At 40.4% G+C, this 27,577-nt stretch overlaps 1 protein-coding gene across 1 annotated transcript in view; it reads left to right on the forward strand.

Moving 5' to 3' along the window:
* TBX15 (T-box transcription factor 15) overlaps window positions 1-27,577 on the forward strand; it is a 99,690-nt gene that overhangs the window by 54,347 nt on the left and 17,766 nt on the right. The window contains exons 2-6 of the mRNA XM_032995708.2: window positions 4,695-4,908; window positions 14,122-14,223; window positions 16,003-16,174; window positions 16,549-16,716; window positions 20,162-20,226. Coding sequence (XP_032851599.1) covers window positions 4,695-4,908; window positions 14,122-14,223; window positions 16,003-16,174; window positions 16,549-16,716; window positions 20,162-20,226 — 721 coding nt within the window. The remainder of the gene's footprint in view (window positions 1-4,694; window positions 4,909-14,121; window positions 14,224-16,002; window positions 16,175-16,548; window positions 16,717-20,161; window positions 20,227-27,577) is intronic.

The following is a 27,577-nucleotide window of genomic DNA, read 5'->3' on the forward strand; positions in this document are numbered from 1 at the left end:
GCCTTTTTGCACAGTGGCAGTGAAAGAGAGTTATGCTTCAGGAGTTTTTTTGCATTTTGAGTCCATGGGTCTTCTCCATGACTTTTTCAGTAATGTTACATTAGACAGTTTCTAGCTCCTTGGAATACAGTGCTTGCAAAAGCCTGTCTTTTTTTTTGACAAATCAGGTCAAGTGCCATGGTCAAAAACACTTGGTCAGCCTGTTTGTCCAGGAAGTTGTCTTTAACAAAGGACAGTATTTTAGGAACTTTATATTGTCTCTGGGGAGAATATATTAGTCTGGAGGAGTTAGCCTCTGGCATTCCCTTGTGGTTATTTGGTCCTTCTACACAGACCAAAATGTCTGTGTTTTCTTCTGGCTATACATCACTCCACAGAACAGCAGAAATAATCAGTGGAAACAACAGAAAAAAATAACATAAGGAACAAGCAAGAGTGGAAATGGGTGATTTTAGAAGAGAAGGGGGAAATGAAAGAGCCAGAGTGATACAAATTGTGCAGTCAGCAGGAGCTTTGGAGATGTTCATCTCAACAGCTATGGTGCAGTAGGAGGGGTCCTTCTTCAAGGAGACAGGTGACAGGGAAGACCTTGTAGAGAAAAGTAGGTAAAATCAGAAAGTACAAGTTCATGGGTGCCCGTAAAAGCAATGAGGAACATTTTGACCTGAGACTGTCTCAACTGGAAGTCCAGTGGAATACTGTAGGTTTAGAAACCTCAGTTACATCTACTACCACTTTTGTTAGTTGCCAGCAATGGATGAGCTTGGTTTTGAAGTATCATTTCTCAAAGACTGTACTCTACCCCAGCAAGAGAAACCCATAAAACTACTTTAATTGCTTCTGGCCTAACACCTGTCAAAAGTGGCACAGATTGCAACCTAGCATGGGACCATAGAACCAACATTCCTACAGTAGTAGTCTGAGAATGTTTTCTAACTATGAATGAAAGCTACTGCATTGGGGGTTCTGCACTTCCATGCACCTGGAATTTGAATTCAGCATGTGGGCTTTTGTACAAGGCACCTCTAAGGAAAGGCAAATAATCTTATCTTGTCACTTTGGAGCTAGAAGAAATGATAGGAAGCTTAACTTCCTCGGAAATCCTTCGGTTTGTCCTTCAGTCAGACACAATATGTAGTACCAGTCACAATCTGCACCTCAGGGTGTTCACAGACATGTTCTATTTCGTTGGAGCTTCAGCAGCTAGTCCCTAATTCCCCTCTGCTTACTCCAATGTAAAGTAGAAGTAATGTCTTTGAGCTTAACAAGGTTGCACCCCACTGAGGCTGATGCATGAAGAAAGCCAAGTTCCCAGTTTGAATGCCAGAGGAAAACCCAGTTCTTCTTTTCATCTTCTTTCATTGTGAGCAAGTACGTGCAGCAGAGTGGCTTGAGCTGTGCTAGATGCCACCTGCCACAATTAATTACTACATATTGAGACTGGTTCACCCTGTATGTTGATCACTTAAAGATGTTGATACCAGTCTCCTGATTAATTCGGAATCCCAACACATGTAGAGAACTCTAGTTAAGAGTCACAGAGTCTTATAGAGCTGGATGTCACTAGGGATGATTTTGATAAGTCAGATGTACTTCAATTCTCCTGAGTTCTCTGGGTCTGGAATGAACTCCAGTGTCTCCAACTGGATGACACCATTCAGGAGAGCTTAGCTCAGGAAAGGCTGAAAAACACACAAAACCTATCTCAGTACCTACTGAGACTGAACTAAGAGCAGCAACAGTAGTGACTGTCCCTCTCTCATTTCCAAAATTAGAGGAAGGAGAGGTACTTTCTGTTCTGTGCACTATTTTGGGGGTAATTCAGGGGACAAAATAATAGTCCTTGGAAGAAAAATAAGCTGTTTTATCCTTTCTGTGGTACTGCATGGTTGGGTAGATACTGGTTTATCAGTAATTAATGAATTCCTTTTGCAATTTTTGATTTGTGCCAGCATGGCAAATTATATCCAAGGCTGTGGTTCTCCTTACACTTCCATCATTGTCAAAATAACCCTCCAGAAATCTGTAAAGTCAGTGGAGTGATATCAGCTTAAAATCAGTGAGAGGGGGCTTGAGCCTTTGATATTTAATTTTCTGCAGCATGCAATTCCAGTCAGTTCTTAGGGATCCCGGAGGCTCCAGCCACATGCCCAGTTTGAAAGGCTGTCCAGGAAATGCTGGAATGATGTAGGGACAGCATCAAGCCAAGTGCCATCTATTGGCCATTTACCATACTGCTTCAGGGGATTCACAGAGTTTCTGAGTGCCTGAACCAAAAAGAGATGATGTGGCCTAAACCAGTCTCTTTAGATTCAAATGTGTAGTTCAGTACCTCATTTCAGGAGGAGGACTCCACAATGGAAGCTTTTCCCTAGGTCCAGTCTCTTCAGACTCCCAGTATAGTTTACCTTAACTTTCTTAGGCCTTCAGAGAAGATGTAAGACTTTTGGTCAATGGTTCAGCACATAGGTAGATATACAGAAGGATCTTACTGTGATTTGTGAAGCGTAATCTTGCTTTTTACTGAAGGATAAAGTGATTAGGCATCACTAGGAAAACAAATGTCCTAAACATAGTGACCCCTACTCAGGCTTACCCTCTACAACCCTTTGAGGTGGAATAATTTGAGCTAGAGGAAGCAGATAAGTATCACTTTTTCCCTGCATCACTGGGCTCCTGAAGCAGAGAGCAAATGTCTTAGCTGCTCTGTACGCTCAGATCGACTCTCTGTTTTGTGCTCCTCACAGAACCCCAGCAGGTTATCTCATATTATTTTGAATCAGCTCATGTCTAGGATATCAGGTTTGGGTGTACTACTGGTCTCCAGGTAACAAACCTCTGTTGGTACGTTTGTGCTTCTCCCTTAGAGGGATGGACCTGTTACTGCTTAAGCCTAACTTGGAAGTCTGTGGGAGACATAAAGGACTCCATATTCAAAATGGATTGGAAGCAATACATACTGAACCTTCCTAATGTCCTGCACTCATTTGTACATTATACTGGCAGATTGTCTAAATCATTGGCAAAGTTTACTGAAAACATCTTTCAGCAAAATATCTGCTATCCTATGACATATCAAGTAGGGTTCTCACAGAAGATAAATGCTTTCTTGCGTCACTTGGGGCTGGAAGTTTCTCATATACTATCAGCCAAACATTTTCCATTCATGCCACCGCAACAGTATGAATTTTCCAGAAATGTTTCCATGTGGCAGGAGGTGAGGCTGGTGGTTCTTCAGGTGACATCTTCACCCCCATCCTCTTCTTAACTCTAAGCCTCTGCATGGATGTGTAAACTGCTCCAGGAGACACTGTCTCTCAGAAACACTAAATCTGAGACTCAGCCTGCATGACCTCAGGGTTATTAAAGAGTTTCTGGCACTTGCTTGGTATGGAAGGAATTTTAGCTGGGGTGATTTCATCACATTTTTAACAGAGATTGTTACTTTTTGTCTCCTTAAATTTCCTCTGCAGAGATATATCTTTATTTCTTAAAGTGCAGAGAATAAATATAAATAGCTGTTTTATTCCTTCACAGAGATGCTTGTACTTATGTAATCAATGAGGACACCCTAAAGTACTGTTGCTGTATCTTCTTTGAAATCCACAGAGCTCTTCTTGAGCCATTTGATTGAGTGCTTCACTCCCTTTATTCCTACCAATCATCTATATAATACTAGTGCCTATTTGTTAAAAATCAGGTTCAAAACATAAACACATTGCTTTGCAGAATGTATTGTGACTTATTTTAATGTCATGTGAGTATGCACCCTGTTTCAAAATAACACTGCTATTTGCAAACTACCATCTTAGCTCTACTATATGAGAACTAGGACTATATATGCCATACTTGCTTAATACATATATGAAATATTTTTGCAAAGAAATGTCCATCTGACTCAACATTCCAACCTGACTTTTTAAATTAGTCCAACCTCACTTTTTAATTTCTTTGCTTAGTTTTTGAGCAAGTCTTCTTCTTCTTCTCCCCCATAAAGAGAAGTTGTTTTCTCATGTGCTCTTTTCTGCAGTTTGCATCAATTGCTTTCCTTTCCATATGTTTACGATCTCCTCTTTTTGTCTTTCAGTAGCCTAGAGCATTTTCCTCACCAAAAGCCGCATGGTTATTTTCCCAGGAAATATCATTGTTCCAAAAGAGATATTATAGGAGCAAATAAAAGACATTTCCAAAATGGTGCTGCCAAATAGCAAAATAAAAAAATGCTCATTATTTTTGATGACAAGTATATTAAAAGGAAAAAAATGTGTTGTTTAAAAATAACCAACTCTTCTATAGTAGTTCAGGAGGATGTTCAATTAAATGGAATGTAGTTTTCCAGTGAGCCCATCTAATCTTGGATTGAAACTATGGGTTGAATTATTTTTTTTTTTTATTTCTACTTTTTTAATCTATGTTTTATACCCCATTCCCAGCATTGTTTGTTGCTATTTATATTTTATGTTGAGAGTCCTCTTTTCAGCTGTTTCTAAAACTTTACAAAAATTCCAGATGTCGTGTTGGAAACCCAAAGCCCCAAATCAGGCCATAAATTACAATGAGCCATAAATATATATGTATATAAAAGGCCATTGTACTGTTTTTTAGCACTTCCCTTGTTGGCTTTCCTCTTCCGTCCCTTTACCACTCACAGCAGGTAGAACTGAAGTGTCTTACCTGTTGTGTTTAATTTTCAGACTCAGAGCAGAGCACTGGGTCAGACACAGAGGTGCTGGCAGAAAGGACATCCTGCTCATTTGGATCCCATTCTGACCTTACATCTGGTGGCTCAGGCCCTCAGCCTCCTCCACCTTCATCCATGGAAGAGATCCAGGTAGAGCTGCAGTGTGCTGACCTCTGGAAAAGATTTCATGACATTGGGACAGAGATGATCATCACGAAAGCAGGCAGGTAAGAGACCTCTGGTTTTCTGTCTAGTTAAAAAAAAAAAGATCATAACTTTTTTTTTTTTTTTTTTTTTTTTGTTAAGAAATAAATCCTTTTTTTCTTCTTGATAAGCCAAAGGAATAAATATACAGGAAAAATTAAATGGCTCTCAGAGTTTCACAGCTGTATCTCCTACTAGCTTTCTTAAGACAAGTAAAGTTGTTTCATATTATTGCTTGAATCAGTAGCTCCAAAGGAGAACTGGCAGCTGCAGGAAACTGTTGAGGATAGTATTTCCTTTGAGAAAATAATTCAGGAAATGATCATTGTACTGCTGGCTGTACTGAATTTAAGATGTGTTATGATTTTAGGGTTGAGCCATTTGAGTTTCCTTTCAAGTTCCTATAGGACTTCATGATCCAGTTGACTTAATCTCAAATATAGTGAAATTCAAACTCACCTTTGCACCAAATTATTATCTTCCTGCTATTCTAAACAGATAAAATGTTAATGACTTCCTGTATAAAAAATGTGCAGGTTTAATGTTTCCCTCTGTTATTGCAACTGATACCACATCAGCTGAGGTTAAGAAGAGTCACTAATAAACCAGATTTTTTTAAAAAGAAAAACTCACCCTGTCAGTTTGTTAGCCAAGGGTAAGATCACCACTGCTGTCTACTATTACAAAATGGCTAGAAGTCTGTTTGCCAAAACACAACTTGAAGCTAATTGTAAATTTCTAGATCCCTCAAACTGGGACTTTTAGCCATGTTTGCGTTAATATAATGTCCCTTACTTCCACCTGATCAAGTTTTAATTCCGATGGATGCCGTGAAAAAGGAAGTCAGGACCATGGACAGAGCCGGTTAAGGCGAACAAACCACGTGACTGTTCCAGGAGCTGTTCTGCCCCTTCCACGGGCATGCCGGAGGGAAATTTTCCCAAATTTTGGGGAAAACCCACGGTGCTCTATTGTTTGTAGTTTTGTCTCATGTCTGCCTTCTCAAAATTTGCCAGAACAGCTAGACTTGTTTCATGTTCTTGTGAAGTGAGCACTATTGCTCTGTAGCCCCAGGAAGTCCAGATAGTTTGAGGAAAGTTGTATTGGACAAATAACCCAGATAATCCCTGAAGAAGCTTATTAGAACCAGATTAGCTTCCGGTTTAAAATATACAATCTCACTGGCACAGGAAGCATCTTGCATCAATATAGAGTGAGCTGCCTTTTTTGCCTTTCTTTCAAATTTCTTTCAAACAGAAGAGGAAAAGTAATGGAAATTATAACACTGGCTATTATACAACACCTTTTCTCTGGAGATGTCAAAGCAGATGCAGAGAAAATTATTATTATCGTCTTTTCATAGGGGCTGAAATTGTCATTTTAACAAAATAAATGATCTGTCCAGCGTCATTAAATATGATGCTGGCAGAACCAAGTTCTTTGCTTCTGAATCTGTTGTTTGGTGCCTGAGCCATGCTGTCTCAGAAAATTAAAATAATATATTGTTACCTGTTGGATTAACTATAATTAATTCTTTTATGATACATGGAGTAGATAGTCTTAAAAGCAGCATAAATACCTCAAAGCCCACCAACAGCAGTGCACACTAAAATGCCCAGAGTTTAGTGGTATTAATATGATCTCAGCAGCTCACACATTTCTGAATGAAGTAGCTGACCTTTCTGGGATCTTAAAAAGCCATACTCTCATTACAAAAAAAGTCACCAAAAAAGTTGCAGCATCAGCACTGTTGAAATTTTGCAAGTAGTTCAATGCAGCTTCTCACAAAATCCTTGACAACGTTGGCAGGGGTTCTGGAGAAAAAGGGTTCATGGAAAAAAACCAGTGAAATATTCTGGGGAGATATAACATAATGAAATTAAATACTTTGGATCAATTCAAAAATTTAAAAATTTCTATTTGGTCAGACTGATGCACATGTACAAAAAAAATCTGTAGTTTCTTAAATTTTAGGAAATTTTTGAATATATTGCTTTTTTTTTAAAAAAAAAAAAAAACAACCCACACCTTTTTGTTGAAATCTGTTATCTGCTGTCTTCAAGATATAAACTCTTATTTGTTGATTGGAACTGTATATTTTGACACCTTTGATATAAAACTATTGTTCTGACATTTATGAACTGAAATGTTTCATGTCAGCAAGTGTTCATGGAACTTGCCACTCATGCTGCCTTTCTGACAAATATGGCTTCCCACATTGCATATCATCATAACAAACAATAGATATATATCCCTAATTACACAGTAATAAGAGGAAACTGATTACGAATTATTGTGAGATGTACATAGTTCCTTGTGTACGAGTACATGATGCAGCTGAACTACAGTTTCAGTGAAGCACCATGCCAGGAAAACTGAGCCCCATTTAGTAAAGAAGCATCCCAAAGCAAAACATTCAGATTCTCTTCCTCTGCCTGAATTTTTCTCTTTGTTTCAACCTGGCCCCACATAAATAAAAAAAAAAATGCTTAGATTTTTTTTAGATTTTGGCTCAAAGATTTTGGTTTGCATGTGTGGTAGGAGAGGTCTCCATGCTCTGGGAAAAACTTTGGTCTGCATTTTCTAATGAAATATCTCCCTATTTATGCAGCTGTCAGAGGTGTTTAATGGCACATGTTAAGAAGGACAGACACCCTAACTTTATTTTAAGGAGTCCAAAACAATTTGTATTTTGATAATTTTTAGTGAGGAATAGACATAGTGAAACCTATAAGGACTGTAAAGAGTATTTCTCTTTCCAAGATTTTTCTCTGTAACACCATTAATAGCATCCTCAAGTGCCTTTGCAAGCTCCAGCCTTGATAATTTTTCCACTTATTAAAAACCAGCTATCACAATAACTTATTGTGTAAGTCATAACTTATTGTGTAAATCATATACTCTTTACAATCCTAAATAATATTATTTCTCCCTGAAAGGAGATGCTTATCATTACCTGAGTCCTGATGGCCAACTGGCTCATCACTGGCTGTCCACACAAAATCTACATAACATTTTTTCTGCTTGATGATGATGTCCTTCTCCAGAAGTGATGTTAACAATACTGGAGGGAATTTTTTACATCTGTTTATTTGGGATGGTCCTTAGAGATATGATAAAATTCACAAATTAAATGTTTAACCTCTCAGGTTAAACATTTTTCTTTCAAAAAGCATGTGGCTGTGTCGGGTGGGAGCTGAGTCTAAGGGTCCTGTTTCTCCATATGGGATGCATGATATATGATGCATCCCATAGATTGGACTGTATGATTTCTGGCAAAAATAGCAGAACTGGTGTTCTCTCCTGTAGATTTCCTACTACTTATCAAAATAGTGGGAAACACACAGTGTAGTTTGCAGCTTCTTCCTTCCCCTGGGAAGACTTTGCTCTTCTTGTTGGTTGTTCTTTGGAAACACTGTTTTGAGTCCTGTAAGGCCTCCTTGTTTTGAAAACCCTTACAATTACAGACTCAGTTGCCTATAACTACAGATGCTCCTTAATTTTCTGTGACTCTTAAGGCACTGCTTGGTTCCTGCCTGACCCCACAATGTCTTTCTGCTCTTACTGTGTAATGCTAGTTTCTAACCTAAGTTCTCATTTCAAACATATTTCTGGAGCTATATCCTGCCTACGTCAGGCCTACTACACTTTTTAACTTTCAGACTCCCACTCTCACTCCCATTTAATTCTGCTTTGTCTTTTATTTTCTTGATGCTATATTTATAGATGTCTTTTTTCGTCTGTTTCCATAAACCTACTTCAGTCCTCTTGTAACTTTTCCTTTCTTCCTTTCCATCAGAATGTTGTTATTCAGAATTCATTAAGATGCTTATAACAAGACTCTTCTGTTCTTTGTGCAAAAGATGCAAATGGATTTCTGTCAGCTGCAGTGCAATCAAATCTGCAACCACCTTCATCTCCTTTTTGTTTGAAAGGCGACCTCTGACTCTATACAAAATAAAATAAATTCAACTTAAGCCCTAGGTCATATTGATTTTAATAACTAAACCTAAATCCATCTTTAACTCTTTTTCTCTAGTCTCCTTCACAACAGTGATCACACATGTACCCTGGCAACATCAGCAGAGGAATCTGAATCCCTCCCCACACTCTTACAATCCCTAGCTAAGGTCCATGGTCACCTGAGCTGCAGGGCTAACTGGTAGTTAACTGCTGCATGGAAGTGCTGCACAAAGGGGAAAGCAATGTGCACTTAGCACTGGGTGAATACACTATAAAGATTTCTTGGAGCCCTGCTCTGGAAGGGAAGCGCTGCCTACTGTTTATACAGGTGGTTATATGAGTGCGACCACGCACGCAAGCACAGCCAGGATGTGTTCATCTGCAGAGCCAGGTTCTACCTGTCAGAGAGCCAGGATCTCATCTTGCTAATGAGGGAAATGATCTCATATGTCACATTATAGTTATCATATCTGTACTGTGGGATGGCTTAAACCTAAGTGCTGAGGCTAGGCTCAGTAATAAGAGTAGAAAAAAACAGCCATGAGCAGATCTTGTCCTGTCTTGACTCCTCTGTGCCTCTTGATAGGTTAAATCGTACTTTGTCTGGAGTTTCTTTGCCTCCCTGAAACCATGAGTCTGAGTTGTTTGAGGCATATACTTGGGGCTGTTTACACTACCAAACATTTTTTTTTTATTTCCAGTAGAAGAAAGGAAGGGCCCCACAGTGCTCTTCAGCTAGAGACAGCAGCAGGGATTTTGTTGCAAAGCTCTGTTGATGCTGAAGGGGCCCATGGAGAGGACTTCTCAAAGTGAGGGTTGGCAGGTGACAGCTACCAAACTGCTGCCCAGAAGTCCTGGCCCAGTGGGCTTTCTCCAGCTTCCAGAAAAAAGAACCCTGTGGGAGCTAAGAAGATCTGTTGGGCTCCCTCCCCCTCATAAACAATAAATCCTTTTGCTCCCAAACCCTGCCCTCAGCCTTTCCTCTCAACACAAACATCACCTCTACAAGATCCCGTGCTGCAGAGGGAAAAAGAAAGGCATTCCTCCCTTGCCTTGCCTTGCCTTGCCTTGCCTTGCCTTGCCTTGCCTTGCCTTGCCTTTCTTTCCCTTCCCTCACTTTCACTCATCATAGCTTTGTTTTTATAAAGAAATACACATTTGGCACTGGTCTTTAGTGCAAGGAAATATGGGGTATAAAATAGCATTGATAACCTCAGGCTGCCCTGTAAACTCATGCACATTGTAAACACCATGCACACTTAATCTACAAATCTAAATCAGATTATTTTGCAGAGTTTCTCAACCAGATTTTTTTATGACTGGAAAATGACTACTCTGTAACTGTCAATAGACAAATTGTCTTTTGCTACAATTGAAGAGGACATCACTTAATTTTAGGGTTTGTATTTAGCAAATGCCACTCCTAAGCAAATTGAATCTTATTTAAATTAAGTTGATGCTTACAGAGTGTATAAATCAGTACACTAAATAGTCATGAAAACTGTACAGTAATTCTGTCAGTCCTTTTAAATTCTCATTTGACTTCTGGTCACTAAGCTGTCTGTACAGGAGTATTTTCAATGTCTGAGGAGCTTCAAGGAATTGTGTTTTTATTTTGAGACAACCTGCCAGGTACCTTTTAATTTCTTATCCTCTAATGGGGAGTTGACCTCTCTAAAACTAAGATGTGAAACAGAGAATTAATTTATGTTGGAAAGGATCTTTGCAAGTCATCTGGTCCATGTCTATACTCAGAGCAGGCCAACTTTAAAGACAGATCCAACTACACAGAAGCTTCATATGTGCTGGTTCAAGGGGGTAGGGATAAGAGTTGGGACCTTAAGGCTCCTCAGGGTTAGAAATTGAAGCTTTATGATGTTGGGAAAAAAAATCCAGTTTGGGGATAAACCTGTGATCCTCCTTATTTGAACAAAGAAAGGAAAATTGAGCTATATTTTTGAGTTAAATTACAATTTTAAACAACAACAAAAAATGATGCTGGCTGCCACAATCCAACTACTTCTTTCATTGCTGAAAGTTCCCAAACTTGGTCCTTAATAGCAGTACACTACTGTGCTGGCAAATACTATTTTAATAAAATTTTAGAGAGCTTTATATGTAATTAATTTTCTTCACCTTTGAAGTTTCATAAACATCATTCTCATTATGGAAGGAGACATGAATTGAGTAGACTGAGGCACATAGTTGTTATGAAAATGCTTTTTAAAACACTTCTAAGTAGTCCTAAAAGAATTGTAATAACTTATTTCATATCACATCATATTTCCCCTAAAAGAACACTTACTGTGTTTAAGTTCACAATCTAAGTTTAGGAAGACTATTTTCCTGCTGAGTGGTAAAGCCAACATATAAAAAACTTGATCATTCCAAACTTCTGCTGATATAAAACCTCCTCCTAAAATCTATCAGATGTCATCTTGTGTTCCCTATGAAAACAGACGGCCTTTGTGTCTATAGCTCTTGACTATAAAGCTAGCTGATATCTTTCTAGATGAAAGGTTCTTGACTGTTTATTAATACAGCCATATTCAAACAGCTGGAATTCCTTCCAAACCTTTGAGTCTCCCATTTTCTATAGGGCTGGTGCCTTGGGGGGGCCAAGAGCCAGCCAAGAGGAAACCCAGAGCACAGGGACTTAATGAGGATTATACCTGAGCACATCCCTAAGTCACCACTGTTTGCTGCTGCCTTTTCCATTTTCCCCTTTCCAACCAGCAGTTCTGCTGGAGACCTGCTGTGACAGTTCCAGGCCACATCCTTATGGCAAACGAAACCTGAGTTACTTTTACACCGCCAGAAAAAGACAAAACAGTAATAATTTACAAAACCTTAAAAGTACACTTAAAAGTTAGAGAAAGCAGTGGGATCAGCTGAGCACTCTCCGATCATTTTAGAGATTAGCCTCTAAGCCTGTTGAATGGTCTGCGGTAATCTTTTACAAGGTATTTCATAAGCAAACAACCCCACAGGCTATATGCAACTTTACACAGGGCTGCAGATTTGGAGAGAGCTTCATGAGACATGCAGGGTTCAATTTTCCCAGTACAGTGCACAGACTTAGACCCGAACAGACTCAGATTTAATCCTGGGTTTCTCATCAACCCTCTGAAACATGACCTACCTCTTAAGCTGCTCCCAAGCCACCTCTCTCCAATTAAGGAGAGCTGGACTGTAAAACGCCACATCCTGTACCCATTTAGCTTGGCAGATTTAACGAGCCATTGTGGTAGAAACAAGGTAATGCCCTCAAGCCACCAAAGACTAATCCATTATTCCTTTTTTTCCCCCCCCAAATCATTCAGCTAGAAAAGTCACACCATAAGTTGCACAAATCTGCTCTCTCTTTGCAGGGTTTCTGCAGACAATTTTTCTGACAGTTTTATGTCTCTCATAATTCTGGTTAGCTGTGCTCTGGCAGCTGTGGGGCGGTGCTCTTCCTGCCCCCCCATGATAAGTGCCCTTTTCTAAAGCAGATGCAGTTATTAACAGGTCAGAAATTTACTTCTAAGTAGCCTGAGATGGAAGAGCCACAGGTAGGGCAAAGGCTGAGCACCAACCTTCTCATTCCCACTCTCTTCTGTAAGTAGGTATATGCGGCCTGGATGGGAAAGAATAAAATAGCTTCTCATGGTCACATCCCTTCAGTGCAAAGTTTCAGAGACATGTTTGGGGATGTTGACATAAGCTTTTCTGTTTTCTTCCTTCTCTAGGCTGTGTCCACTGGTAATACTTTGAGAAACAGAAATGTTGGGAGGAGATCTAAATATTCTTATCTGATATTTCTCTGCTCCTCACTAAACAGAAAGGAAAGTGTCATGATGGTTTCTAGGGATGGGACCTAGAAGTAGCGGACAAACATTTCTTGTTCACTTTTGCACAATTTTGGCATTGTGATTTAAAATTCCCCTTTAATATCCTTCTTCCATCCAAACTACCTTCATTGTATAAAGATATCTACTTATCAGAGGAGCAAAATTTAATTTCCTATGAGAGTTCAGTACTTTCAGGGCTTCTCTTACCAAAGCTCTGTATATTCTGGGCAGAAGTCATGTAATCGAGTAACGCTTTCCTGCAGGACTTCAGCTCAAGATTTTCTCTGGTAAGGGCTGAGAAGCCATTCACATAGAGCTCAGGTTTGACTTATCAGTGAGTGAAACAATGCAGGATTTCTTTCAGTGCTCTGCTGCTTGTTTCCTTTTGCATTTCATCCAGTTCTGCTCCTTAGATTTGATGAAGATGTTAAAATACTGCACTAGTTGCAAATATAATATGGCATAAACAATTCACTCGACATGCTGTTTGAGGGAAGTGTAGAATGGCAATTGGACTATTGGCAACCAGAAAATTTTTAAGAAGGAGAAATTATGCCATAGCCACACTAACACTAACATGCTTTGAAGTTAAAATTGTTCTGAGCTGTTCTCTTCTGAAATAATTGCCTAGCTACAAACACCTCCAGAACAGTAACTAGTACACAGCAGAGATAAACTTGTGCTCAGATAGGAAAAGAAAGGCTGGGAATTGATTCTGCTGGTGTAGTTTCATAACTTACCTATCAGGACAAAATGCTTAAGACAGATTTGGATCATATGATGTAGGAAAGACAATACTTACTAAAAAGACTGCACAAAATACTACCAGGACTTCAAGGAAACCATAACAATAATGCCAGTGTTTCTGTTAAATGTGAAATATTTTCCTAATATGTAGATTAATTTGAGGGACATTTTTTCTTAAATAACTATAAACATAAGAGTGAGAGGATCTTTCAGGATGATGGATTTTTAAAAAATATTACCCCAGTACCACAAACCACTATACTGAAATGTTATTTTCTCAAAAAAGAGAACTAAAGTGATCCTGCTTTCAATGGAATATGAAAGAATAATTATAGATGGATGTCCAGCAGGAAGAAAATATACTGCCCATCCTAGAAATGATCAGAGAGGACAATTTGTGTAGAGCATAGCAGAACTGTCTGCTCGGAGCTGGGAACTGACAGAGTGCTCAACTGGGAGTGTTTTATAGTTACCCACAGGTTGTTATCCTGCTACCCCTTTTAAGTGGTAAAAATTTGAAGATTCAAATCACTGCCATCACAGTCTTCGCTACCCACACCAAGCCCAGAGTAGTTATGCCAAGAACTGGGCTGTGTAAAGTAGTATGCTCCTGGTGCCAGAGAGAGCTCTAAAGAGCTCCTTCAGCTTCCTTATTCACCATTTTGTTCCTCATTTCTACTCTTCTTTTCCTAGGAGAATGTTTCCAGCTATGAGAGTGAAAATTACAGGCTTGGATCCTCACCAGCAGTATTATATTGCCATGGACATTGTGCCTGTGGATAACAAGAGATATAGGTAAGCTTTTTGGGTGCAAAGGTAGGAACCTTGTCATAACGTACTGTCAGTCACAGCCTAGGAAGGACACATGCCATTATACATCATTGCAAAGGTATGCTGGAGGAAACCATGTTGTTTTACACCAACATAGTTGATTTGATCAGAATCATGAGACACAAACCTAGATATTGAATCTCTTGCAATTTTGGATTGAAAGCTTGCTTTTTTCAAATAGCAGTTTTTAATAGGGGAGATCCCTAGCATGCATTTCACAATTGGCATGATTAATAATAACTTTCTGAGGAAACTGATAACTGCAGTTATCAATGGGGAGTCTGGAGCCTCTAAAACTACTTCAACAAGAAAGGAATGGGCAAGTAGCACCTGAACTAAGAGGGGCACTTCAGGCCTGGCCTGAACTGAATTGGGTGATTTTTGTTTTAAAAGGGTTCACTGTCCAACACAGCAGCCACAGGGGATATGGACCCTGACCTACAGTGTGGAGACATTGACAAACCCTCTGGTGAATCTCCACCTCTGAGCTGAAAGACAGGAAGAAGAGATTTCCTTGATATTAATGGGCTTCTGATCCTAAAATGTACTCTGGAAAACTCACGGTCTTCTGAATCCCAGAAAACTATCCAGACAAATGTGATTTATCTATACACGTTAAATGACCACTAAGACCAAGTCTTTTCCCCAAATAGTCTTGACTACACTACATTTCAAGCATTCAAGACTGATCTACAGCTTCAAATGCTAAATATTACATTTTTCCTCTCAGATTGTGCAGAGTGTTTCTCAGGAAAATGTTTTTCCTGGGAAGCATCAAGGTAATGTCTGATACTAAGCTAGATTCTTTTCCCCTTTTGTTGAGTGTGGTTCTGACAGCATTAACATCAAAAATAAGTATATTGTATATTGTCTTACATTTTGTTTCTGTCTTTGTTAGCTTGTGAAGCTGTATAGAGCAAACTAGCAGTGAAAGGAACAGATTTTTTTTTTTTTTTGTATTTCTTATGAAAGTACAGGAAATGAGTCACTGTTTGTAGGTAAGGACTGAAATAGCTTAGCAGAATTGAGTAGAGACCCAATGAGGGACAGCACAGGGCAGCACAACTCAGAGGTGTTAGCAGGTCTGTTTGTGAAATGCTTTAGGCTGAAGAAGCCACAGGAAACAAAGAAAAAACGTGTCTAGGAAAATCTGAGGTAGACAAATTTATGGAATATATGGGATATCTAGATCACGAACACAAAAATTTTTTTTTCCTGTAACCCCAACATTTGTAATACTATATGGAATTTCCTATTTTGCAACATTTCAAACCAGAAATTCTGTTTTATTAATTGTTCTAGTGGTATCCATTATATCTTGCCCTTTCTGAGTGAAGACATGTGTTTTGCACAGTCTGGCATGGTAGCTAGTGCAGATTTCTAGAAATTACTGTATGATTATTAATATTTTCAGGGAGGGCTTTGTTTACGCATATTTTCTAGCTTCTTTGGCTCAGAGAGGGTTAAGGAGTTGAGAAGGCACATGTGGCAGAGTTTTACAGGGAAAATAACTGCAAAGGTGGTTTTAATAAGGGATCAAGTCTGAACAAGTGGCTCAGGGGTAATCTGGCTTTCATTTAGAAGGTAGGAGGTTGCAATAAAGCACATTCTCCGCTGACTGCAAATGAGAGCTTGGGGTGTATGCGGTAGGGTGGCAGAGGAGGGGGAGCCCTGGAAATTCTCCTCCAGTGAGTGAGAGAGTGAGTGAGAACTTCCCTTAAGCATCTACCCTTCCTCTTTCAGGTATGTGTATCATAGCTCCAAGTGGATGGTGGCTGGCAATGCTGACTCCCCAGTGCCTCCGAGGGTTTACATCCACCCTGACTCGCTGGCTTCTGGAGACACCTGGATGAGGCAGGTGGTCAGTTTTGACAAGCTCAAGCTGACCAACAACGAGCTTGACGATCAAGGCCATGTGAGTTAAAAGCTAATCCTGGTGCATATTGCCCCAGCCTTGCTCCTCTCAGACTTGAAAGGGTGCTGCTGCTGCTTCAAAGCTCCTGTGTCCTGCTGGGCACACATGTCTATAGCCATGCTCCAGATTTATGGATCTTTTTCCCCTGCTTCAGTGGTTTTCCTCAAAACGTTGCCTGACCCTACAAAGCAATAAAGCCCCTTTCTCTCTGCACATAGCACAACTTTGTCTCATACCTGCTTGTAAGAGAAGGGTATTTTTCTTCATGTTAGCCCTTACTCCATCCCTGCTTCCTTGTACATCTGGATGTAGTGTAGAATACTTGGGGGGGGAAAAAAAAAATCCTTTTTCTTGTCATTTTGTTTTCTCTTCAGATAATCTTACATTCAATGCATAAGTACCAGCCCCGTGTTCATGTCATCCGTAAGGATTTCAGCAGTGATCTTTCTCCTACAAAGCCAGTTCCTTCAGGAGATGGGGTGAAAACCTTCAACTTCCCCGAGACTGTCTTCACCACAGTGACAGCCTACCAAAATCAACAGGTAAAATTGTGTATTTTCAGGCTCATTTTATGTTGGGTTTCACAAAAATAACAGCATGAGCTTCGTGTTAGAGACGTAACTTCTTTAAGAAATGTAGCTCAGGAAGAGTGTGCGCTTTACAGGCTCACTGTTTTTTTTTTTTTGTTTGTTTGTTTGGTTTTTTTTCCTGCACAAAAAGACAATTCTTGCTGTGGAGTAGTGTGTAGACATGAAGTATCTAGCCAGAAAACTGCCTTGCAGATAAGGTGCTTGTGGTTTTTCCTGTAAAGTAGGTGAGATCAGACATAGAGTCATTGTGTTCATATTTCTTTGCTGCCTCATGGTCCAAACTACAGTGTCCTGTCCCCACCATAATTTTAAGGCAGTACAACTAGTCCAGATCTGTTATTTCACAGAGAAAACACGTAGCTGTTCTTTTTTTTTTTTTTTTTTTTTTTTTTTTTAGCAGTGAAGGAACAAGTTTTAGAGAAGTGCAATCTCATCAGTTTGTTGACAAAAGAAGCCTTTGAAGATAAGCAGCAGCAATCCATGTATTGCATCTGAACTGAAATTCTCATGCATAATTCATGCTTGATTCAGATCTTGCATGGATCCCAGTAGAGAGTGATACTACTGACTCCAGATATCATAAGGAAAAGATGTTGACACAGTGGGATGCTATCTGTAGAGACATTGACTACTGAGCTTTGTTACTGATTTGCCCTTCTTGTTAAACTAGACTTCATAGCACTAAGAAATAGTGCACAGTAGTGTCTGATTACAGAATTCCCTGTATATTCCTATTTTCCCCAAAGGTATGATCTCTTTAAGAGAATATTAATTGTTAGGGAAACATGAGCATTTGAGACACCAACAAAGAAAGGAGATTTGGAAATGCCTTGCTGTGGATTACGCATTTGTTCCCGCTTCTCCTTCAGTGGCCAGTTAAAGACGGTGTCCTAGTCTTTGAGGAGGTTACCTGCTTCATCACTTGTGCAGGCATGTTATTTGCACACTCTGAGAGCTCCTTATATTCCCTTTGTAGTCTCCTTATGTATCACTCATGTGCCAGCTACCCCTGCCTCAGGGATTCCCATTAGCCTTCACACCACCTCTGTCATGCTTTGGGCTCAGTGTGTTCCTCTTCTCTTGTTCGTGTACACATACTCTGTATTTTATTCTTAGGTGACAGGTACTGTGCACATCCCATTTCCTTTTCTTGCTGTTCTTCTCCTTACAGGGATGGGGGGTTGTGATGACATTAAAAGGGCTGTGTGAGGTAATTTGTTCCCAGACATGTGAAACAGAATCTCGGTGAAGCTTTTTGCTGTGTTAATAGTGTGTCCACTTAGAGACAGCAAGGTACTGTTATAAGCCCAGTTTGGAACAAAAATAATCTGCCATCAAAACTGTTAGGTAAATAAGTTACATATTTTTTTGGCCATAAAGAGGGGTCTTGAATCAGAAATGGTGAAATAAATATTTTTTTCCATGACAACATCTGTGCTTCTGGAGAATGACTTAATGAACTCAACGAACGTCATTATATTCTTCCACTGAGAGACAGACCTATGTCAAGTCAGTTCAGGGCAGATTGTAATATTTAGCCAATATGTAACAATTGTGGATTGTAACAATTTAGTGAATTGTTATAGGGTTTTTATTTTGCAACGTATGAGAGAAAACACACGTGCTTACAGTGCTCCCTTGATTGCCTCTGGATAACCACTCCTAACTTTGTCTGGTCCCCTTGAATTGACTTAAGTTGGGATCCAAAATGGTTCAACTGTTCCAGCAGAAAAAAAATATTGCAACCCAGTGGTGGGTTTGCTGTCATTGCAGCATTTGAAATTTCCTGCCCCCCTTGCCCAAATGCATGTACTCCAGAAACTTTTAACTATAGACCAGACATAGAAAGAGAATAGAGAAAGAAGAAGAAATGACAGGAAAGAAGCCTGTTGTTCTTCCCTAAGGGCTAATGACCAGACCTGAAAGACATAATTATGCAGGTAAGGGAAGTGCTAAGTCAGGGTTGTCTATCAGGCACTGGCTCTGTAAGGCCGCCTCACTGTAAAGAAGCACTGAAATTTCTTCCTGTCTCTCTGATTTCCAAACATTTGGGCATTCCCCGCCCTGCCCCCTGATTTTCTTTTTTTTTGGGGGGGAGGGGAGTGGAAGGAATTTTTAGAATACAAGTAAAGAAGATTCTGATGGGTTGGAGAAACCTCTTCATTAAAAATAAATTTTAATCCCCTGAATTTGCCTGCATGCCCTCCAGTGGTTGTAAAACTTTGTCTTACTGGGAGAAGCGTCTCTGGAAACAATTGTAAAAAGTTAGCAAATCCACCACAGGGATTCCCTCTGCTGTAATTCCATCCTCCACAGAACATATCTGTCTCTATACGCACAAGTCCCAGGACAGCTGCAAAGTCAGGCTAGCGGAAATTAAGTTCACAAATTAAGCTTCTGCAAAAATAGGAGCTGCATTCCAGATCTGAGGTTAATATGCAGAGTAAGGGTTTGATTCTGACAGAAGCAAAACACCTGCAAATCCGCTTCAGATCAGTCTGTATTAACCTATTCCCTTTTGAGCAGTTTCAGCAAAACCACCTCAAATTTGACAGGATCTGGAGATCTTGCTCTCTCTTCACTCCAGAGACATGGTTTCTGGGACAACGTAAGGCTGGCAGAGGAAAGCTTCTTGTGCTGCACTGGGTTGGGGAATAACTGATGGGGAGTATGATACCATGGGCTGCAAGGTCAAAATCTGAGTATTATTTTCCATATTTACCAACATGGAATTCGTGTTTAAAAATAAAGCAGGAAGGAAGATTTCCCAAAAGCACTCAGTGTGGGTGTTGTCTTCTTCATTTAGAGGAGGGGAAAAAGAAAGAAAGAAAAAAATGTTTCCAGAAAACCCTTGAAGGGCCACCCAGATGTTGATCAGAACAGCAGCACCTTGTGCACAGGACCAGGTGGCCAGCTTCTGTCTTTAGAGACTGTAGCCTGTGCTTTGCTTGGCTTTTTCTTCTTAGCATTGTTTGAAGGTCTATGAATGCATCCAGCCGCTGCATATCTAGAGTGTTGAGGTGGGGATAACTTGGATACCAGCCAAACCCGAGCAGCATGCCTCCTTTCCGAACCACAAGGCTGTTGATTTATAGCTCTTGGGGTTTTCTACCTGGATCCAAGGTGTGCTCCTCCTTTGGGAGCAGCTTCTCAGCCCCAGCGGTGTGCCAGGTGTCCCAATGCTGCCAGGTTTCTACTCTGGCACCATTAATTTGCGAGGCAGATAACTTGTTCATATATAATGGAAGAGCAACTTTAATATAAATCTAGAGAAGTAAGTATGAAATATCATTGTACAGGTGGCTTGGGCAAGAGTGGTAATCATCTGTAAATTTAATTTGTTGAAAGAAAAAATTACTTGGAGAGATCAACTAATTCGCTTTTTCTTCCTTTGTAGATAACCAGATTAAAAATTGACAGAAACCCCTTTGCTAAAGGTTTCAGAGATTCTGGGAGAAACAGGTAAATTGTTTGTGTTTCTTCACTGATCTCCTCTTTCCTTCCCCTGATGAATGCATAGGGCATGTCTCTAAGGCTGAGGAAGGCATTTTGTGATCCTAATTAGTTTTTATAGGAGAAGTTTGTTGTAGACTAGTTCTTAGAAAGACTGTTTTAATTGCCTGGACAGATCCAATGTATAATGATGGCTTCCTTAGAAAATATTTTCCAGGTTAACTGGCTAGACTGACCCTGTTTCTTTTCAGAAGTCTCCTTCAGTGCTACTACTGCCTCTGACTGGATCCTGCAGTGCCAAACCCTGACAGAGGGTTTTAGATATTCTTAGACAACATTTCTGTAAAGACAGTTTATCTCTTTCTTGTCAGACAACAGTTTTTCTGTAACTGTATTTTTTTGCTGTTTTATGTTTAATTTCCTGTTCACTGCTACCTCAGTACCCCTTCTGTTACCACTACTTTCAAGGCTGTTTTAGTCTGTATATATGTTTTGCTGTTCCACCCCCACCCCCCCCCCCCCACCTTGGATAATTAATTTATTTATGCTTATTTCAATTATTTTCATGTTCCTCTAAGGTTTTCCTTTTGTTTTGGGGAAACAATTAAAACATTCTTTAGGATCTCTGATAAGTTATTAGTAAACTGTTCATGTGTCACTGATATGGTGCCATGATATCAAAAAAATTCTGTAAAATAAATGAACTTATAAAGATACTGTAGAGTTACTTTTTTTTTTTTTTTTGTTACTTAAATGAGGAACAGAGATAGAAAAAGGGTAGACTGCAGATAGTAAAACAGACAGATAGGTCACAGGCTAACACTGCAAAATAATGAAAGTTGTGGGAGAGAGGACTTAGATACTTTTGCTCATTCTTTATTATGATGTGTAGAGCTGGCTGAAAGACATTTTTAAATTTTCATTTTCACAGGAAATTCCAAAACTTGGAGCACAAAGGCTTACTTTACATTAGAAGGAAAAAATGAGTTTCTGATAAGTTTGCAGTATAGAAATACAAAAAAATGTTCTAGTTTCAAAAAACAATTTCAGTTTTTATCCAGTGATGTCAAATTGTTTCACTTTGTGTCACTTAATTTTGCCAGGACTTTTATGAGAAGATCAAGTAGAATACCTTAAACATTATTTAGAAGACATTATATTTTAACAACAAAATAGTAAAACAGGAATTTGAATCAAAAAACCCTTTTGTATTAGTAAAAGACATTACAGAATTTTCAAAAAAGAGTAAGTAAGTTCAAACAAAAAGTTTCAACTTTATCTGCTATTCATCAATCCAGCGGAGTGTGCAGAAGATCTAAATATTTCAGATCTAAATGATGTAGGTACCCTTTAAATCAGTGTGACATTAAATTGATTATAGAGTTGATTATAGAATTAGATGTATATGACTATGCTACAAGAACCCTAGGATTGTAAAGCTAGGCTTTGAGTGTGCAGGCCAGAGTGAAGGCTGTGTGCATAGCCCTCATTTGCTGTTCCCATGGGCACTGTAATTCAGTTTTTACTTTCATGCTCCTCTTGCGTGTGTTCACCAGGACAGCTCCCTCACTCGTGACTTGGGGTGGGAAGTGTTCAGCAAATGGGCAACTGCCCCGTGTTCCCCATCACCCATGCAAGTGCTACATTCTCCATGATCACAAAGAAGACATCTTCCTGACCTAGCAACTTCCTATCTCAGCTCCTCTGCTCTCCTCTTGCCATAGCTATACAAAAAGATGTTAGTGTCCTTATGTAATCCCTGCTGTGAGTGTTAGTTCTGATACTTGAGACATGTGATTTTTACTTTGCTCTCCTTTCCTGCGTGGGGGAAGTAGTATGTGCTCCGGGTACAAGGTCTTCCTGTGTGCAGAGATACAGCTGCGCTGGAGGTTGGGCTTAGACAAGGGATTGATGCAGTTCCAGGTACATGGTGGGCTAGATTAACATGGAAGGCATTAATAAGGTCCTAGCCCAGTGAATTTGGACAGTTTCCTGAAAAGGTTGAGAATTACTGATCTTTGTAGCTCATTGATTTAAGAAAGGGCAGGAAATTGCTACACGGCTGCAGCTGTGGGGAGGGCTCAGTAAGGCTCTCTGCTGATGTAAAGAGGAATTAAAATCTTTAAGGTATTACACATCAAAGAGAGCAGCCTGAGGCTTTAGGAAGAAAAAACAGGCAAAGGTATTTGCAAGCATATATAGCAGTCAGGCGCCTGCCCCACAAGCAGTGGTCTGGCTAAGGTTGCACTGCTGTTGTCAACTACTGGAGGACACTCCAATGCTCAGCTGCTCCCTTTAAAGAGGACACATACATAGATTTACAGTTAGGTGGGAGAAAAGCATTAAAGTCCAAGCTGTGTATGGAAAAGACTCTCCAAATGGGACTTAACTGTGCTGTTGGCTCCTCTTCCCCTTGTGACTTCCTAATCTCATCAGGGTCACCCGTCAGCTGGGGTGATGACCGTGATGCTCTGTAGCTTCCCACATCCCCGCAACAACTTTGGTCACCTATGGTGCATCAGGCTATAGCTGAAAATGTCCCACTGAAAATGTAGGCCTCCTTTGAAAAAGAAACAGTGTAATTTGAAAAAGGAACCATTTGTGAAGCAGGCAAGTGTAGTCTATGTCCAAGAGGTTTTCTGTATAAGGTCTTAAAACAAAAAAAAGAGTGTGGCAGCAGCAGCAGGGGCCACAGAATGACTGAGGCTGCTCCAGGGCATCATATTCCAGAAACATCAGGATACTAAGTCAGAGCCACAGTTAGAGTTTGCCAGCAAATGATGGAGAAAACCAAACACTGAAAAAAACAAAGTATGGTGGGAGAAGAGGAACTCTTAGGCCACCTCTTTCCTAGGACATTTCCTTTCTGTTTTGTGTTGAGGCTTTTCCATGAAATGGAAATAGGTGTTTTTCCCTCACTCATTTCTTATTCTGATATTGTTTCATTGTTGTTAGCTGCTGCAGAAATTATGGACTTGACTGTTGGTTTTAAAAGTAGTTTCCATTTAAAACCCTTCACTTCTGTCAGCTTGCAGCCTTCCCGTATGTTTCCTTATGACTGTGGTCTTCCTCCATTAGTACAAAAGACGGCTAAAATCCTGATGCCCTGGGGACACCTCATCATGATGTAACTTCCAATATCCATCCTAGGGAGCAATCTTTCAATGGATCCCCTCTTGGATCTCCTTCAGTGGTTTGCATTGTTGTCTCCCTCCACAGCTGACTGCCTCAGTCCTTGCACTGGGAGAAGAAGCAGTGAGGTATTTCCGAGGGAAGGATGCAAACACCTCAGCAGCTGGACATTGTTTTGCAGTCTTTGAGCACTCAAACTACATTAACTAAGGGTGTTCGGCAATCTAGCCATTAGCCTTGATGGGTTAGGGAGCTAGCCTGTGACAAAAGGCCAGGTCTCAGTTCCCACATACTAGAGATTCCCTCTACATGATTTTTGTCTCTTCTTTGCTTTATCTGCAAAAGCACATGAGGCATCTGTAAAAGTGAAACAAGAGAACTAGTTCTGGTGGTGAAAGTTTACCTACGTAATGTAAGTACAGGGCAGGTATTATTGGGTTGCTTTCTTGAACTTCAAGAGATTGAGAATGAGAATTTTTGACATATGGAGATAAGCTAGCCAAATGTTTGGATAGTGAGGGTGCAGGTTTAATGCCATGGAGCCTATTTTTGGAAACTGAGTAAAGTTCATTTGACAGTGGGATGATTGCGGGAGCTCCTTATCCAGGAGGAAGCCAGAATGGACAACAGTCAGGAAAACCAGCAGGGTGATGGAAGAAAAAAAAACCTAAGCTGAAGGCAAGCAGCAGCACTTTCCTTTCAGATGTGGGCAGCTGAGGTGAATAAAAGTAGTTTTTTGGAAATGCTCTTTGAGTTTTTGTCTAGGGTAGGGGAACCAGGAGGGTGCTTGGAGCCAATAGTTTGGCTTCCCTGGTGAACAATGAAATGATGACCTGAATGCTGTGTGCAGCGGGAATGTCGAGGTTGGCCATATGGGATGGATTATGGAGGTGCATAGATAGCTCGTCCATCTTTTTTCATTTTTCAGACAATGGAACTGTTTCATTTATTGGCTATTATTAAAACTTTATAGCACTAAAAATAAAAGAATGAATGAAAAAGAGAGAGCGAATTTTGGATACCTTTTAAAGGACTGACCTTATTAAAATAAAGCTGGCAGTGATTCCTCTTCTGATACTTTTTTTACTTCCTTCATAAAGATGGTGTGAGAGGGGAGGGTTTATGGCCTGATAGACATTTTGAAGTCAGTTTTGCAATGCAGTTGTTTGGAAGAGAAAGTGGATGCCACATGGATAATGTTCAGCACACTTGGTACCAGCAGCCCCCACCAAAGCCCAAAAGCCCAAAAGAAGTTGTAGAGATTTCAGAAATGTTTAGGGTTTTTGTTGTTGTTTTTTTTGTTTGTTTGTTTGTTTTTTTGTTGTTTTTTTTCTTGGTCAGCATTTACTGCTGTCCTAAAATGTTTCTTCATTGTCAGGTGGGGTTTGTTTTCTCTATTAGGGGCTGGAACACACACAGAACAACACTCCAGTATTTCTGCCAACTAGGAAAGCACTAGCTTTCAGTCTTGTGGTGGAGGTCTGTGACATGGCTCTGGATATCTTGATACCGCATCAATGTCATAAACTGCTATGGGAGAGAGGGTTGTTAGAATTGGCAGTGATGTAGTTTCTTGATTCCTACCTCCTCACCTCAACATTTTCTTTCAAAAATAGGAATACAACATAGACAGAGGAAAAAAATATATTGAAAGGCTGGGTTGTAAAATCAGTCACACAAAAGTGGTCTGAATTCTCAAGAAAGCTGTTTTTTGCATGGCTGCATGTTCTTTTTCTGCAAGACTCCATACATAGGGTGGTAGGTGTCTAGCAGGTTAGCACAGGAAGCTACTGTCTCATGGATTTTGTCTGATGCATGGAAGGATGTGAAAGTTCACTAAGGATATGTTCTGCTTAGATACTATTTAAAAATCACCCATAACATTTGTTCTACACAAAGAAAAAAACCCCAAAAAAACAAAAAACAAAAAACAACAAAACAAACCAACAGGAAAAAAGGATGATCTAACATATAGGGACCCAAGTTTGTGCATAGAAGACCTGGACGTAAGTTTGAGCTCTGTCACCCACATACTTAGAAAGGGTGTTTTATAATGCACGTTCAATGTGCACACCTCTAGGGGAATAAAGGACTCTCATTTGGGGAAAGGAAAGAGGTGGCTTTGAGCCAGCTATGGGGTTTGGCATCTATTCTTCAGGCACCGGTGGCTGTGATGCTGCCCTTGGCATTACAGAGCAATCTGTGGATCCGGTGAAGCCATGATGCTGCTGCTGGCAGTTGCAGTAGTGGAAGGGGGAGGGTAAAAGGAGCCATGTCCATAGCAAAGGGGCTGTTCTGGACCTGATCCCCTGCAGCAGGAGGAGGTGGGGTCCTGGTGGCATCCCTCTTATCTCTGGCATACAGGGCAGGAATAGATCAGCTTTGCAAACTGCTCTGGTATACTCAGTGATGCCATTTACCCTCTATCAGCTCTCAGGCACAGTGGAGTCTGACCAAAACATCAAAACAGTATATTATTCCTTTTTTAACTTTTTGTTTCTTCTTTTTATTATCTCCTGACTATTCTCTTTTTTCCTTTTCTTTTAGAAGTACAGATTATACGTACTTGTGTGAACTGTATTGGTACAGGGGAAAGTGTTACTGTGGAAACTTGAGACTTTGAACTGTGAGTCCATCTGAGCTGAGAGTGATGCAGGCTCCAGGTGGAGACAGGGGTAATAGCTTTAACCTGCCTTTACTGTTTCCCTGAACCACCTCCCATTAGGGGTTGAATTTTACTGGAAGGGAGTCAGAAGAGCAGAGCTAGAAGCCAGTTGCTGGTGCAGAGTGGGGTTGTGTGCACAGTGATCTCATGACTGAGCCAGACTGTATGAATACTGATTTTAGTGAGCTGGCCTCCCTGCTTCCCTGCACAACCCTTGTGGCAGACGCACAGCAGCTGGATTAACACAGCTGGAACTTCCAATCTGCATTTCTGGATGTGTTACTTGGTTTTAATCATTAAGGCAGGCCCTTTCAACAGCAGGCCTTGTTGTACTGTAACTTTCTCAGGGCATTTTATGCCCAGTAGATACACAGTACCAGAAAGCCCTCTTTCCGTGTTTGGGCTGGGAATTGTTTCACAAGGGTGCCCTTTGTGACTGTGTGTGTTGAGAAGCAGATGGAGTCTGAACATGCGTGGCTTCCTTGCACAGGGAGTGGAGGAAATCCTGGGGGTGGTACCAGTAGTCAAAGAGCTTCTTTTGCACACAGAGCCCAGCTTAGCAGACGGGCTCACGTTCTGCTCTGCCTTGTTGTCTCTAAGCTCCATGAGCTGGCAGAGGCCACTGTATTAACCAAATAGTTTTGTTGTAATGTGCTCAGCACTAGTGTGAGACTGCTATGCAGAGATGTCTTCTGTTTCTACTTCTAACAGCTTAGCAGCTAATAAACACCATGCAACAACCTCTCTTCTAAACCTCCTCTTAAAATACAGAGTTTGGTTTGCCAACTCCAATGTATTTAAAGCATCTGAGCTTCCGGGGAGACTTTGGAAAGTTAACTGAGTGAGTGGAGGCACGTGCAGAAAGACATTTTCAGAAGCAAAAGGCAGCTCCAGTATCAGCTCAACATCTGATGAGAGGCTCTGGGGATGTTAAAGCCTTTTGCATTGAAAGGGGATATGTTCTCACATTTGACGAAGCATCTCTAGTTGAGTTCAGTCAGTGTGAGGGCTATAACCTACTGCTGGAAAAGAGGTAGGGGAAGACGAGGAATGGGGAACAGAGCAACATGCAGCTTCGACAGAGGAGAGCCTTTCCTGGGAAGAAACTCCAGGGGGTTGTCTCGTAGACAACATGGGGATCTTTCCCTCATAATGCACCTATGTCCTTACTGAGATTGTGGAGTTAGAGACTTTCATCAGAGCTATCATTCTGTGGTGAAAATAAGAACAAATCTGAGAACCTAGCCCTCCAAGAGGAAAAGTTATCACTTGATTTTTGGCTTTTCTCTTTGGTAGTGTCTTTGCAGGGAGTTAAGTACTCAAAGCAGATGCCACTGATCCTTTATAAAAACTTCTCACGCATTTTTAGTTAAAATCCAAAACCCAAGGACATTCCCTTTTGGATGTCTTCCCACAGCACTTCAAAGCAGTGTCCAGAACTAGGAGGTGTCAGGGAAAGGCAATTCACGAAATCTCTCTGATTCTGAAGTCTGAATCCCAGACGTCCTTTGTTTGCATCACAGCTTGCATCCACAAAGTGTAGAAGCCCACTGTATGATAAAG

Source organism: Tyto alba, unplaced genomic scaffold (genome assembly GCF_018691265.1).
Source record: "Tyto alba isolate M040663 unplaced genomic scaffold, T.alba_DEE_v4.0 Super-Scaffold_14, whole genome shotgun sequence".
In the NCBI taxonomy this organism is placed as follows: Eukaryota; Metazoa; Chordata; class Aves; order Strigiformes; family Tytonidae; genus Tyto; species Tyto alba.